At 52.5% G+C, this 14,757-nt stretch overlaps 1 protein-coding gene across 1 annotated transcript; it reads right to left on the bottom strand.

Moving 5' to 3' along the window:
- Nucleotides 1-1,394: 1,394 nt before the first annotated feature.
- On the bottom strand, nt 1,395-10,273 carry CA4 (carbonic anhydrase 4). Its single transcript, XM_084750547.1, has 8 exons — nt 10,077-10,273; nt 5,364-5,417; nt 4,096-4,254; nt 3,349-3,494; nt 3,144-3,230; nt 2,963-3,029; nt 2,493-2,656; nt 1,395-1,830 (listed from the first exon to the last, which is right to left on the bottom strand). Exons 1-8 carry the CDS (start codon nt 10,129-10,131, stop codon nt 1,636-1,638), a joined length of 927 nt encoding a protein of 308 aa, XP_084606673.1. The 5' UTR covers nt 10,132-10,273; the 3' UTR covers nt 1,395-1,635.
- Nucleotides 10,274-14,757: the final 4,484 nt, after the last annotated feature.

Below are 14,757 nucleotides of genomic sequence, written 5' to 3'. Positions count from 1 at the left end.
GGTCCCCTGCAGGCTTTCTGGGAACTAAAGAAGAACAGTGCTTGGACCACACACCCCCTGCTGACACGGGCTGCCTGCTGTTACCTACACAATACCACCACCACCACCACCACCACCATGCCAGCTGCATGGTCATTGGTGAAGCAAGAAAGTACTTATTATTGGTCACAAATAGAAAAGGGAGAAAAGAGGGCAATTGCGGGAGGGAAGCCTGACCATTCATCTGACCCCAGGCTTAGCTGATTGGGGGTGCTGGGGTAATCACCCCCTCCAGCCAGAAACCCTCCCCAAGTTACCAGCAGCAGGGCCTTCCGGGCCTCACATGGACACACACCTGTCCTCTCAGCCCAAGCCTGAGCAACCTGGCTCTGGCTCTCCTATTGGTTCAAAGCCTGTGACATCATCAGCACTTGTCCTGGCTCAGAATTCCAACACTGCCATGGATGGTGAATATAATTTTTCCTTCTGTACACACACACATACACACACACACAAACCATGTCCCTCTGTCCCCCCCCCCCTTGGGAAAAATCCACTAGAGAGGCATATTGAAGGAGAAAGCTTGACTCTCTTCCTGGCTGGACATGATGAGCCTGGGAACCTGGCTCTGCCCAGTCCTTACCTCTGCAGCCCTGTGCCACAGAAGAGATACACCCTGGCCCAGGCACAATCCCACAGGTGGATTGTGTAACACCCAGAGAGGCCCACCCCTCTGGTTGCGGCTCTCTTCGCTCCTCCCTCCTTCTCCCCGTCCTCCCTGCTGCTACCTGACAGAGGCCTCCCTGCCTGCCTGAGCACCGTTGAATCTAGATGGCCTCTTTCCCATACAGACGCCCCCCACCCCGACCCTCACCCCTACACCTGCCCTTCCTGGTTTCTATGTCTCCTATAACTGCCTTTTGACTCCTGGTCAGTGTGAGTCTTTTGTCCACACACCGGGCTGAGAACCCCTCGTGTTCCCCCCCCACCCCCCCACCCCCGTTTTGCTCCTGTCACCTTGCCAGTTTTCTGGCAAGCTCAAGGGATACTTGAGCAAATGAGCGAGTCCCCGTCCCCACTACACGTTTTTCCATGCTCCACCGGAGGGGTGGGCACCCAGCACCTCAGGTCAGCTCCACTCTGACTCCAATGTGTCGTCTTCATCCAGCCTCAGTTTCCCCCACTGTAAATTGAAGAGACTTCTAGATTTTTTTTTCCTGTTGGTGCCTTTAACATCTTTCTGAGGTTGTGTGTGTATTGATAGGGCATTCACATACACAGACAGGATCATACCTATTTGGGAGAAATCTCCAGACCTTAGGGTCTCTCCCCTGTCAGGAATGAGGTGAAGGGAACAGAGTAATTGCAGCATTAAAAAAAAAAAAAAAAAAAAAAAAAAAAAGACTTGCAAAGAGTTTCTCCAAAAATATATCCATTATTTTATTTTGTTTAATTTGGGGAAGGGTAGAGTTCTGAGGTCCACATGTCTCTCTGCCCCCACCAAGGGCTAGGGTTAAAAGGGCGCACCACCACAGCCAGCTACTCCTATTTTAATAGTCCCTGACGTCCAACATGGAAAGTCTAAGGAAGAGAACCATATCCTTTAGGAGAGACATAAAGGCTGAGGTCAGAGGTCACATATCCAGAAGAGGACTATCACTGGAGGAAGCTGACCACCAGGCAGGTGAGTGTAGGGACCACGAGAGCCATCAGGGGCAAAGACAGCAGCTGTCCTGGAGCACGGGACTTGAACACCGGGCGGTTTCCTAGCTGCTGCAGGGGCCGCACGTTGTCCTTCATGTGCAACTTCTGTTCTTCATCATAGTACAGCTCCTTGGAGAATTCCAGGAACTGTGAAAGAGACCGGGCTCAGCAGGTGGAGCCATGCTCCTTGCTGTGTGACCTCAGACAGACCAAACACCTCATCTCAGAACGGAAGAGAGGGGCACAGAATGACTCCCAAGAGTGTGGTGCTGTGGGGAGCTGAGCGCCACTGTCTTTCCCTTTCCTCTGATAGCTTCTTAGGCTTGTTTTTGTCTCTGTTGCTATGGTAACAGTGGTTCTTGAAGGTGAGCATCCTTTAACACCCACTGAAGGATGCCTGGCCCTTGGCCCCAGACTACTTGATTCAATGGATCTCGAGCAAGCCTAAGAATGGGCGTTTCTAGAAAATTCTCTCTGGTGAAGATGTTGGTCACGTTGAGAACCACGGCTAGGAACCTAAGGGATTTTGGTCCTCTGGGTTTCCTGCTGTCTCTCCAGAGGCTATTGTCAACTTGAGTGTTGACTTCCTGAAAGCACTAAGGAAGTCCAATTTGAGCTCTCCACTGGGCCCTCCACTCAGGAAAGTGGCAGACAGAGCTCCCCTTCTTGTCTGTCTGCCCCAGTGGAAACCCAAAGACTGACACAACGATTCTCACCTCCCCACTCCGGGGACCTGTGAGGCAAGCAGACAGGGCTTTAAGGAGCTGGGCTCCACACAGGAGACTGCACCTTGGCCTGAGCCTGGGTACCTGGTCATAGTGGAGCTTAATGGGGTCCTGGAACACAGTCCAGACGACAGTCTCATCACAATCGGGTGTGGTCAGCGAGCCCAGGTAACGGAAGTAGTGGACCAATTTCTCCTCCTTGGGAAGCATGTCCCACAGGCTGCTTTCCTCCATCGTGGTGTTTGTGTCTGGAGTAGGGAACAAAGTCCCTTAACCTAAGGCTCTCTTTAAAGTGGCTGCCTGTGCCGCCGGGCGTGGTGGCACACGCCTGTAATCCCAGCACCCGGGAGGCAGAGGCAGGTGGGTCACTGTGAGTTCGAGGCCGGCCTGGCCTACAAAGTGAGTCCAGGACAGCCAAGGCTACAACAGTGAAACCCTGTCTTGAAAAACCGAAATAAATAAATAAATAAATAAATAAATAAATAAATAAATAAATCAGCTGCCTGCCCCAGCTGCACCCTCTGCCCTGCTGCCCCTCCTCCTTCCTGACTCACTGGGTTTGGAGATACTGGACAGGGCCTCCACCAGGGGCTGGAAGCCCTTGTTCACCTGGTCCCCCACCTGGAATGGGAGGGAAGGGAACATGAGAGGGGGTTCTGGGAAGCTGCTGGGGACAAGCAGCTCTTTTTGGAGGAGGACAGGCAACCTCTAGGATTGAGAGGACGGGAGTCCTACCTCAACCATGAATGCTAGCACTGCTATCTTGTCCTCGGCGTCCTCCGCATCAGCGCTAGACGTCTCCTTCCTGTGTACGATGTGCATCTAGGGAATGGATGTGGATGAAGGAGTTGGGGCGGGGGGTGGGGGGTGGGGGGTGGAGCTGGCCTAGGTGGGTACCTACCCAGAACCCAGCGAGACAGCAGTTCCCAAGGCTCCTCACCTCCATAGCAAAGTGTTCCCCATCAATGCTGTGCTCTGAGCCCATGGTCTCCTCCTGTGACCAGTGTAGGTGCAGCTGTTCAGCCTTGTACCGTGCAGGCAGGTCTCCTCCCGCAATGTAGATGCCATCACTCAGGAGTATCTTCACTGGGGGGACACCAGAGTGGGTAGAGCTCTCACACTGGCCTCCCTTGGGACCCCTCTCAGTCTCCATCCCAGCCCCCACCTTCTCTGTCTGACGCCTAGGTCCTGAGGGGATGGGGTGGGAGATGTAGCCTACACTCTTCCTCCCTGCTCACCTCACCCTTTCCTGTACCCATGCCCAAATGTAGCCCTGTCCTGGGCCTGCCTGCCTGCCCTTTGACTCCCTCCATGGTGCCCTGGTGTTCCCAAGATAATGTCCAAACCCCTTTAGCCCTGGTAACCTGCTCTGGGCCTTGGTCAGCTCCTCCCAGCGTCCCTCTACCCACACCCAGCTGCTCCCATCCGCTGTTCCCCCAAACGACCCAAGCAGTTTCACGCCTCTGTGCTTTTGCAAAGGTCGGTCCCTCCTTCGGGGGAAACATTCCCTCCCTTCACCGGCTCTGCTCTGATGAAGTGACTAAAAACACAGCTAGCTAGTGTAGCCTCCTCTCTAGAAGCTTCTCTGGTGGCTCCTCCTCCCACCTCCAAGCCTGAGCGACTCACCACCCACCCCCTGTACAGTGAGCCCTGCCTGGGGATTCCACTCAGCCCATACAAGACCCACCTGAGTGTTTATTGTTCAGAACCAACCACGTCTTCTTTTGGTCATAGCCAGTGAAGGTGAAGGGCTTCAGGTCGCTGTCCACCTCCGCCTCATGGGTATTGATGTTGATAGGGGACTGGTAGTTCTTGTTCTGACAGCTTCCAGGCCACAGTTTAGGCCCTGAGCAGAGAAGAAAGGTCTGAGAGTCAAGGGCCTATTGACCCATCCATGTGAATCAAGGTCTTAGAATGCTGTGAGGTCCCACAGCAAGGCACGAGTCCCAGAGTTCTGCCCTGCCCTTCCTCTTCCCCCTCCAACATTGCTGACGTAGGTGGGCTGGTGGATCTCTGATGTGGCTGAGGGTCGGGGGTGGGGGGGGGTTGGAGAGAGGAGTCGGGGGAGAAGCAGGTTTGCCATGGATGCTAAGAGGTCAGCTGGCCTAACCTCATACTGCTGAGCTCTGACTTTCTCAACGGGGACCTAGATGCCAACTTCCAGGGAATGGTGGCAAGTTTGAAGATTGCGGAGAGGGAGATTGCTTTTCAGCTTTGGAAACTGTGGAGCAGGACTCCCTGGAGGAGTTGTTATGGAAGGAACCTGGACCTGACAAGGCATTATCTAAGGAGCAGGAGAGGGGAAGACAGGCAGCAACTCTAACATTCAGCTAGGTAGGGGCAAGAAAGGGGCCATCCCTCAACACAGCAGGCTACAGAGAAATAGTCAGCATTAGAAAAAGTGCCAAGAGGCCAGGAGGTGGCGCGCTCCTTTAATCCCAGCACTCGAGAGGCAGAGGCAGGCGGATCGCTGTGAGTTCAAGGCCAGCCAAGGCTACATCTCAAAAAACAAAACAAAACAAAAATGCCAAGGGGAGCTGGAGAGATGGCTCAGAGGTTAAGAGCACCAGAGATCCTGAATTCAATTCCCAGCACCCACATGGTGGTTCACAATTATCTATAATGTGATCTGATGCCCTCTTCTGGCTGCAGGTGTACATGCAGTCAGAGTACTGTATACATAATAAACAGACAAAAGGGAACAGTGCCAAGGAGCAATTAGGGGCATGGCTCAGTGGTAAAATGCTCCTTGGCTATCATGGCAAGGGCCCTGGATACCTTCAACAATCAAGAGCCATCTCCCACTTTTACCTCAAAGGGCTTGACCACATCCAAACCTCCATTGTGATGGGGGAAAAAAAAACAATTGTGCTGCTAACTTAGCTCCCAGTGACATTCAGTGTCTCCTATTCCCTGTGCGGGAAATGTGTGCAAGGAGTGACCGTCAGTACTCACCCAGGCAGACGCTGTTGGGCTCCTTGGCTTGAATCTCATAGCACCAGTGTGATTCTGGAACAGAGAGAGGAAGAGCGTAAACCCTGGGTGCATACGTGTAAACCCTTCATACGGCCCTGTGGACCAGAGCCTGGGAGACACTCTGATGTTAAAGCTCTCTCTTGTGTTGGTATACAAGTTTTCTGGGGTGTAGGATTGAGGTCCCCAGGGAAGAAGACTTAATAATCATAGAGATGCCGGGGTGTTGGTGGCCCACGCCTTTAATACCAGCACTTGGGAGGCAGAGGCAGGAAAGAGAATCTCTTGAGTTGGAGGCCAGCTTGGTCTAAAGAGAGAGTTTCAGGATAGCCAGATCTACACAGAGAACCCCCGTCTCAGGAAAAACCAAAAGAAAAAAAGAAAGAAACAACAAAACAAACGAAAATAATCATAGGGACATCAGCAACCCAGACTGCTCATGTGATGCTTAGGGTGCTGATCTTCAGGCTCTCTCTCTCTAAGGCTGCTCAGTGCCTCTCCTCCCTGCTGCACCCCGTCCATAACCTAAGAGGAGTCTCGGCTGAGAGTGAAGGATTAGCACCATACTCCTTTCTGGAACAATAGGGTGGGTTCTAGCCTTCCAGCCAGGCTGCCTTGCGGGGCGGGAAGGGGGTGCTGATCCAGGTCACGAAGGATAGGAACCCCTCTCGAATGGCCTTCGGACGAGGGGACCCTGCCACAGGCCTCATGCCAGGGCAGTGCAAGCTGCTGACGAGGGGATGCAGGCAAGTGCACGGCATACTCAGGCTCCATTTCTTCTATAGAACGAAGCCGGCTCTAAAAATAAGGTCTGGGAGAAAAAAGAGACAGAGACAGAAACAGAGAGAGAGAGAGACAGAGACAGAGAGAGAGAGAGAGAGAGAGGGAGAGAGAGAGAGAGAGAGACAGAGACAGAGAGAGAGAGAGGGAGAGAGAGAGAGAGAGAGAGAGAGAGACAGAGAGAGAGAGGGAGAGAGAGAGACAGAGACAGAGACAGAGAGGGAGAGGGAGAGAGAGAGAGAGAGAGAGAGAGAGAGAGAGAGAGAGAGAGAGAGAGAACCATGCTTCTTCACCAACAGGGTGAAAGAAACACTCATCCAAAACTAGAACTCTATCAGAGCTACCTAGGAGCTCTGCGTTTAAGGACGGTCCTTTATTCTCTTTGGTTTTCTCGTCTGTGAAATGGAGCTAATGTGGCCGCCCACGAGACAGTGGGGAGGATTAAATGGAAGCTGGCATGGACTCTTCCAGGCAGCCTATACTCAGTAAGTTCACAAGTGACGCTTCCCCTCCTCCCTGGCCTCCTGTCAGTGAGCAGATGGCCAAAGGAGGAAAGGAAAAAACATGGAGTGTGTTGGAAAGAATTCACGGATGAGGACATTTCTAAGAAAAATGCTGTACTGGACTCCACTCTGAGTTCCTACACTGAGTCATCAGCCGCTCCCTTCTGGCAGCTTTGTGTTTTAGGTTTTTGGTTTTTAGTTTTTTTTTTTCAAGACAGGGTTTCTCTGTGTAGCCTTGGCTGTCCTCAAACTCACAACGATCCGCCTGCCTCTGCCTCCCAAGTGCTGGGATAACAGGCGTGTGCCACCACGCCCTGCTGAGAACTTTGTGGGTTTTGTGGGTTTTGGTTTATGGTTGTGAGGCTAACCTTTAACGGCTGAGCCATCTCTCCAGCCCAATTTTCTGGGGTTTTGTTGTTTTTGTTTCTTCTTCTTCTTCTTTTTCTTCCAGTGCTGGGAACCAAACCCAGGGCCTAGCAAGTGCTCTCTACCACTGAGATATAGGCCCAGCCCTTGTTTTCTTTGCGCTCAGGCTGGGATTATAGGTGTGTGCCAATGTGCTGCGAGCCTCTGTCTTCTTGCCTGGCTCTGCACCCCTAAGCCCCATCTCCACTTGAGTCTGGGCAGGGGAGCAGGCCCTAAAATGGGGACACAGAGTGAGGAGGGAAGCATAAAAGTCATGCTTTTGGTAGCCAGGAGGGGTACAAGTCCTAGGCTAGAAGAGTGAGCCCTCCAGGGAACTGGCTGCCCTGGGCCACTTTGGATTTTCTCATTTCCGAAGCTCTAGATCAGAGTCCACAGCTAGGCCGGGCCAGGTGGCGCACGCCTATAATCCCAGCACTCGGGAGGGAGGCAGAGGCAGGTGAGTTCGAGGCCAGCCTGGTCTACAAAGGGAGTCCAGGACGGCCAAGGCTCCACAGAGAAACCCTGTCTTGAAAACAAAACAAACAAACAGAGCTCACAGCTGATGTGCGGCCAGCATGGCCCTGTTGAGAGAGACAGAGTCTTCCCTGGGCTGGTTTTCCCTCTGGGAGCTGACAAGGCCTGGATGGGTAAGGTATGCAGGTGTCCTTTCTGCAGAAGGCAGTGGCCACAGCTCCTTTAGGTGAGCAGTCTACCTCTGAAGCCGGAGTCTGTTCCCCAGCCTTCCTCGCCTGCTCTGCCTCTTTTCTGCCTATTGCTTAATCTCTGAGAAAAAACACATTTCTTTGTCTGAGACTCAGGGCGCTCTGGAAACAGAGTCAGCACCTCAAACTCTCTCAGGCCAGGTGAAGGACTGGCCAGCCACAGCGAGGAGATGGGTGGTTATGGTCGTCCTGGGTCACTGGCCCTCAGAGGACTGGGAAGTAGAGCCAGCTTCCACGAAGAGACCTGGGAGAGCAGCTCCTCCTTAGCACTCGGAGGGGGGGGGGGTGTGAGGCCCAGGGGAAGGCCAGCTTCAGAAGGGCAGGGCCCTGAGGCACGCCCCAGGGGGAGCCCATCTGGGCATTTCTCGGGAATCTTCTCTTCCCTGGCTCTGGCCCCAGCTCCGTGGTTTGTAGTGTGACCTCTGATCCACTGTCTTAATCACAGAGACTTTTGACCTGCTTGGCTGAACACTCTTGTAACTTACCCTCTCTTCAGGCGGGGGTAGCCAGAAAAACATAATGCTGATGAGGCAGAGGCCAGGGGTCAGGTCTGCAGCTTACAGTCAGGTGGCAGGGTACTGGTCAGCTCAGGCTCCCACATTTGCTTCCAAGGGGCAACCGTTTTACAGAATAGCGAGCCCTCCTCCTCGGGTCACACCCACGATAAAGGAGAAAGGTTTCCAACTCTGTGCCCTACCTGGTCCCCGACTAAGATGGGGTTAGAGACAAAACACTGTCCCCCACCCAGCCACTGTCCCTCCTTACAAGCCTTTCAGAGAGGACTGAATTTAAATGGACCTTGCTCACCCCACCCTCTGTGGGAAAGAGGAAGACTCCTGCAACCGGCTCAGCAGAACCCCGTGTGTCCTGGGCAAAGTCTCCGCACTTTGCCGGCTAGGGGTCTGGGACTCCCTAGGAGTGGTATTTTTCTCTCTGTGCGAGTAAAGGCTCTGAGGATATTTTCACGTGCAGCCTGGGCACTTTGCAATCCCGGAAGGACGACGAGTGGAGGAAGGTGGTCCTTGCACTAAAACAGGAACACTTCGTGTGAGGAGGTCAGCTGAGATGGATTCCTGCCTACAGTGCTCCAGGTCACTGGCTGAGCCTCCTGACCAACCCGTCTTACAGAGTGTTTCTGTCCAGAGCCCAAGGGCACTGCCTAAGCGCTCATACCCTTTATCCTTAACACAGGATATCCCAGGAGCAGAATTACTAAACGTGCTTTGTAAACAACAGGACACGGTTATCCGACTTACTCAAGGTGAACAGCTAGAAGGTAGCCGTTCATTTAAAAAACATTTTCCTTTCTACTAAGTCGTTTCAAATGTCCAACCCTACCTGCCCCCGCCCCGCCCCTCCCCCAACCCTCCGCCTTAACTTAATTCATTGTATTAGCTGCTCTTTTCCCACCTCTCGGGAGGAGCTTGGTAGTTCGTGCAAGATGCCTTACCTCCACCAAGCTAAGCCCCTCCAGCAACCGGAAATGTTCTCTTTGCGTCTCTGCGGCTGAGATCTCCCTCAGTCGCCCCCTGCCCCCCTTCATTCCTAGGGCAGAGCGCCTAACTCTGGAGGGGAGGTTTGGCCCCTTGGACTGGAAAGAGATGAGGTCTTCGTAAAGAGCCACGGGGTAGCGGAGATGGTGCCAGCCGCTAGAATCGCCTTTAGCTCCTTATCAAATATTAACACGCCGCTCCCGCTACCTCCCACCTAGAAGAATAATTAGGAGCTCGTTCTCACCATTAATCTTTAAACGAAAATCACCTTGTCCGGAAAGACCGGCTTGTCCGGAGACTTGGGTCTCAGGATGCCCCCCGCCAGGCTACCAATCCAGCGCTGGGGGCAGTGGAGAAAGAAGCCTGAAGCTCAGAAGCCAGGACCCCAGGTTGGGAGAGGGGGAACACCAGGACCCCAATACATCCAACCAGCTGCACTTGTTCTGGGCGGGCAACAGTTACCCACTCAAGAGTCCCTAAAGGACAGACTGCCACTCGCCATCCACGGGCAGACCCAAGAGAACCAAGGTACGAAAAGAAGTGTGGATCCGGGAAGGTCGGAGAAGCATCCCCACCACAGATCACCCGCTTGTCCGCTACATGAACACCGCACTCCCACGCAATGCTAGCACAACCCCCCCCCCGCAGCCGCCTGCGGACACGTGTAGGCGCACACGCTCACGCACAACCAGATCCGCTGCACCTTCACAGTTCCCTGCACGAACCATGCTCAGCCGGAGCGCGCTGACAAGGGGAGCGGGTCTAGGGGTGCGGAGGGTCACCCGAGGGTACCTGCGGAAGAGCTGGCTGCGCACGCCAGCGCCAGCAGAGCAATAAACAGCCGCATGGTGCTTGATGGGAAAGCCGCTGCCCAAGACCGGGATCAGGCACCAAGGAAGCTACCGGAGGCGCGTCGTGACCGCGACGGTAGAAGCTTTCTTTATAGCTGAGCCACGACGGGAGGGTGCCCCGACAGCAGGATGTAGGAGGTGGCTCCTCCTCCTGGCGGAGCCTCCTCTCACCTCGTCCAGTCTCAGGTCTGAAAGAATTACCTTCCCCGCCTACCCTGCTACCCTGGTGAAAAGACCCCTCACCCACCCAACATCTTAAGGGTTTAGAAGTGGAGTCTCCCCCTCCCCCGCCCCCATCCTACTTCTGGTCGCTGATTCGGGAACGGAGATGGGCTATCCTCAGGTACCTGACTCACAGGGCGTCTTCCCATCATGTTACCACCAACCACTGTGTAGGGTCTCCACTGCCTCCATGGGATGAACTTGATTTGGGGCAGGGTGGATGTAAACGGACTCGGGGAGACCGAGAATCAGGAGAGTTTGTTCAAGAGGTGCCCGCCGCCGGGGGAGAGGCGATGTCAGGTAGCGGCAGCAGATCCTCAAATCTCATCTCTTCTTCCTCCCAGTCTGTTCCAAACTTGGTTTTGTTTTGTGTTTTGTGTTTTCTTTTTCAGTACTGGAGATGATTCTTATTTTTTTTTTTTATTCTTCCTCCTCCTCCTCCCCTCCCCTCCCCCACCCCGCGGCCCCTTATTTCTCTTCATCTTAGCTACATCCAAACTCAATTCTAAGAAAACCAAGACCCGTCTTCCATCCTTGACTCAAGCTCCCTAAAAGTGCTGTCACTGCTGGTCCTTGCGCTGAGCCAAGGAGATGGGGTGGAGTGAAGAGAAGGGAAGTTGGGAAGGGTATGGAATTAGGCGGAGCGGGGGGGGGGGGGGGGGCGGGGGGCGGGCGGTTAAGAGTGACACGGGGCTGGAGGAGAATGGGAGGGTGGAGACACAATGGAACATCGGCCTGTAAAGTGGCTTACTAGGAAGCCCCACGGTCTCCTAGGTGGCCTGGTGCTGTTGAGATCTTCTGACCTAGTAGATGACAATCGGGAAGAGAAAAACCAAGGGTCCAAATGTACGTCTCGTTCTCCCAGCATTCAGGAAGAGTCCTCAACAACAACAACAAAAAAAGATTCCTTGCCGGCCGTGGTGACCTTTAATCCCAGCACTCAGGAGGCACAGACAGGTGGATCGCTGTCAGTTCCAGGACAGCCTGGTCCAGGACAACCAAGGCTACACAGAGAGACCCTGTCTCGAAAAACCAAAAAAAAAAAAAAAAAAAAAAAAAAAAGCAAAACAAACAAACAAAAACAAAAAAAAAAAACAAAGAAAGACTCCTTGAGTAAACTGCCTCCCATATCCGGAGAGATGAATCTGGCCTCACTGCCAGGCAAGCACCTCTCTGCATCGGTCTCACAGGGAGTCTGGGCATCTATGGGAAGCAAGGACTCTGGGACCGGGCTGGAGAGATGGACAAGGAATCAGGCAGTACACCTGGACTCCCCCATCAACAGGAAGCCCCATTTTTCTGGTCCAGCTACTTCCCTATCCGTTGCCAAATTATCCTCACTGTCCTCCGACCGGGACACCAGCCTTTGAACCTCTAAAGAGGACTAGTTCCCTCAGAACAATCCAAGCAAAGGGGCTTCCTCCCTGGTTAGAATCTGGCTTACTCCCCTCTCTGGCCTGGGATCACACAGCCTACCCATGCGGCTTTGATCCTCCAGAGAGGTTGGGGGAGGGGTGCCACCATCAAGCTTAGGGTCTTATTGTCTGCTCCACTCTGGAATTTAACCTCTGACCTGGGATCATGACATTCCACCCTCTTTGAGCCTGGTCTGGAGAGTGGATCTGGGTTTGTAGGGCTGAAAATGTCTGTTTCGGGAATGAAAAGGGACGAATTAAAGATTCACGATTGTCCCTGTGACCTGGGCCAGGCCCCCTGGCAAGCAGGGGAGAGATTTGATAGCCTGAACAGGATAGTTATTGATCAGTGATTTCTGTGTTCAATTCAAAAGACCCATTGCATTGGGAACTCCGGAGAGAAGAATGCGGAAGTGCTCAGGCAGGGTTGCCAGCTGGCCCCTCTGAGGAAGGTATTCTCAGACACAGGCTAGTCGCGATACCTCAGAGGCAGTCACCTAGCATTTCCATCTGCTGCCTCTGACTCCAGGTGTTCTGTCACATCTTCCCTCATCTTCCTCTGTCATATCCCTCCAGTCCTATTTCCTGGTCTACCTTAAACCAGTTAACTATCACATTGTCCAAGCATCTGGGACCCAGCTTCTCCCAAAAGGAACCAAGCCTGATCTAAGATAATTAGAGGAGCCGGGCGGTGGTGGCCCACGCCTTTAATCCCAGCACTCGGGAGGGAGAGGCAGGCGAATCGCTGTGAGTTCGAGGCCAGCCTGGTCTACAAAGTGAGTCCAGGGCTGCCAAGGTTACACAGAGAGACCCTGTCTCTAAAAAAAAAAAAAAAAAAAAAAAGATAATTAGAGGAAAGATGGGTATTGGTGTGTCCCAGAAACTTAAAGGACCATAAAGCTGCCAGCCCAGGCAACTCAGTGGGAAAGTCCTGCCCAGTGCCCCAGCCCTGAAGCGCCAAGTCAAAACCTCAATGTCCCGAGTTCAAGTCTTTGCTCTTCTGACTCAGGGTTGGCCTTGGGCAATTTTCCTCTCCCTCTGATTGCAACTTCCTCCTCTATAAATGGGGTTTTTTTTGGGGGGGGGGGAAGCTGACAGAGTGATAATCATGCCCCAATGACCTTTACCAATAAACAGTTACGGGAAACCCACCCAGTCCAGGTTGGTTAGGGCCTGGGTGTGACTGCTGGCTCGAGGGATAGCCAAAGATGAGTCACAATCCTTGTCCACAGGTTTTCATTTGTGTGTGGTCCTGTCTGCAACAGAGGAGGCTAAGGGAAGCTAAGGGGTTCAATCTGAAGTCAAAGTGAAGCAGAAGAAAAAGACAGGACAAATTATGGAAGCCCGAGGAAGGAAAGGAACCCCTCAGCCCAGGGTCTGGCTGAAGCCTCTTCCCAGCTTCAAGAACCCCAACACAACTGACTTTTGCCTTCCTCCTTCTCTGTAACCCTGCAGCTCAGGAATCTCACCATAACCACCCCCCCCAGCCCAAGCCCACCCCACCCCTACCCCCAGCCCACCCCACCCCCACCCCCACCCCCACCCCCACCCCTACTACAGAGTAAAAGGATTCGTTATTTGTGCCACTAGGTGGCTCTTAGTTTGACCTCCAGATGTCACCTCTGGAGACACCCCATAATCTCCCTTACCAAGGAGAAATTTCTAGCAAGGCCAGAGAAATGGCTCAGCAGGTGAAAGCACTCATTGCCTGGCTAACAATCTGAATTCCATCCATCCCCAGGACCTGCATAGTAAAAGGAAGGAACCAACTCCAGCAAATTGTCCTCTGACACAGACACAGACACACACACACACACACACACACACACACACACACACACACACACACTGCATTAGAAAATTAGGAGCAAGAAGGAGGAAGTAAAGAGTTCTTAGTAACCCCTTGAGAGCCACCAAATGTAGCAACACACAAACCGTGACTCCCTATACCCTCGCTTGGGTATGTCATGTTCTTTTTTTTTTTTTTTTAAGGTTTTATTTATTATTATGTATACAGTGCTCTGCCTGTGTGTACACCTGCAGGCCAGAAGAGGGCGTCAGATCACATTATAGATGGTTGTGAGCCACCATGTGGTAGCTGGGAATTGAACTCAGGACCTCTGGAAGAGCAGTCAGTGCTCTTGACCTCTGAGCCATCTCTCCAGCCCCAAGGTATGTCATGTTCTTTTCCTGAGTGTTTTTCTCTTGACCCCTCACGTGGTTCAAAGCAACTCTTCTTTGAGACCCCTCACAGCCATGCTTTGGGGTGTATTTTTATTCTTCCTTTTGGTGCACTTGTTTCTATTTTTAGTAAATGCCCAACTCTGCTTCGTACTGGCTATTTATGAAATTCTTTTTAGTGTCAAAGACACAAATCCTAGGTTTGCCTGAATCCAGCTATTTAAAAGATTAAGGGGGGAAAAAAAAGATTAAGGGAACTTTTCTGGTTGCCGTGGATAACAATGTGGTGCCCTGCCTGCCTCCCTGTCACCGCTGACATCTTTGGGGGATTTGTCTGGGCTCTATCTCAAGCGTTTACTGATGAATGAGCCCCACTTACCGTTTCTACCTTTTCTTAGCTGATCTGCTTTAGCCACAGCTTGAATGTTACCTTGGTTTCTTTGCCTCTGTTTCCTAGTGATAAATCCACGTAGTATTTGTTTTATTTTATACTGTTTTTAGGGATTATTTTTATTTGTGTGAATGTGCGTTTGTGTTGCACACACAGACACATGTTCTACAACTTGCATGTGGAGGTCAGCAACAACTTTCAGGAGTTATCTCTCTCTTCCCACCACAACATCCCTGGGTTCAAACTCAGGTCATCAGGCTTAGTAGCAAGCCCCTTTACCGGTTGAGCCATTTCACTGGCCCCCATGTAGTGTTTAGCAAGTGCCACTAGCATCCAAGATAAAAATCCCCTTGAGTCATTTATACTCAGGTGCTGGGTCAGATGGAACAGTTCACATTTATCTGAGAAGATGT

The sequence above is a fragment of the Acomys minous genome (genome assembly GCF_964271855.1).
Source record: "Acomys minous genome assembly, chromosome: 12".
In the NCBI taxonomy this organism is placed as follows: Eukaryota; Metazoa; Chordata; class Mammalia; order Rodentia; family Muridae; genus Acomys; species Acomys minous.
The sequence above is the reverse complement of the archived record's forward strand: the minus strand, read 5'-3'. Positions and strand labels throughout refer to the sequence as shown.

What these genes read in the sequence shown, in the direction of transcription:
- CA4 (XM_084750547.1), bottom strand. Translation starts at nt 10,131, where the DNA reads ATGCGGCTGTTTATTGCTCTGCTGGCGCTGGCGTGCGCAGCCAGCTCT. An exon ending in TCTGAACAATAAACACTCAG is followed by an intron (nt 3,495 to 4,095) that starts GTGGGTCTTGTA and finishes GTGTCCCCCCAG; the next exon opens with TGAAGATACTCCTGAGTGAT. An exon ending in GTCCAGTATCTCCAAACCCA is followed by an intron (nt 2,657 to 2,962) that starts GTGAGTCAGGAA and finishes TCCCTACTCCAG; the next exon opens with ACACAAACACCACGATGGAG.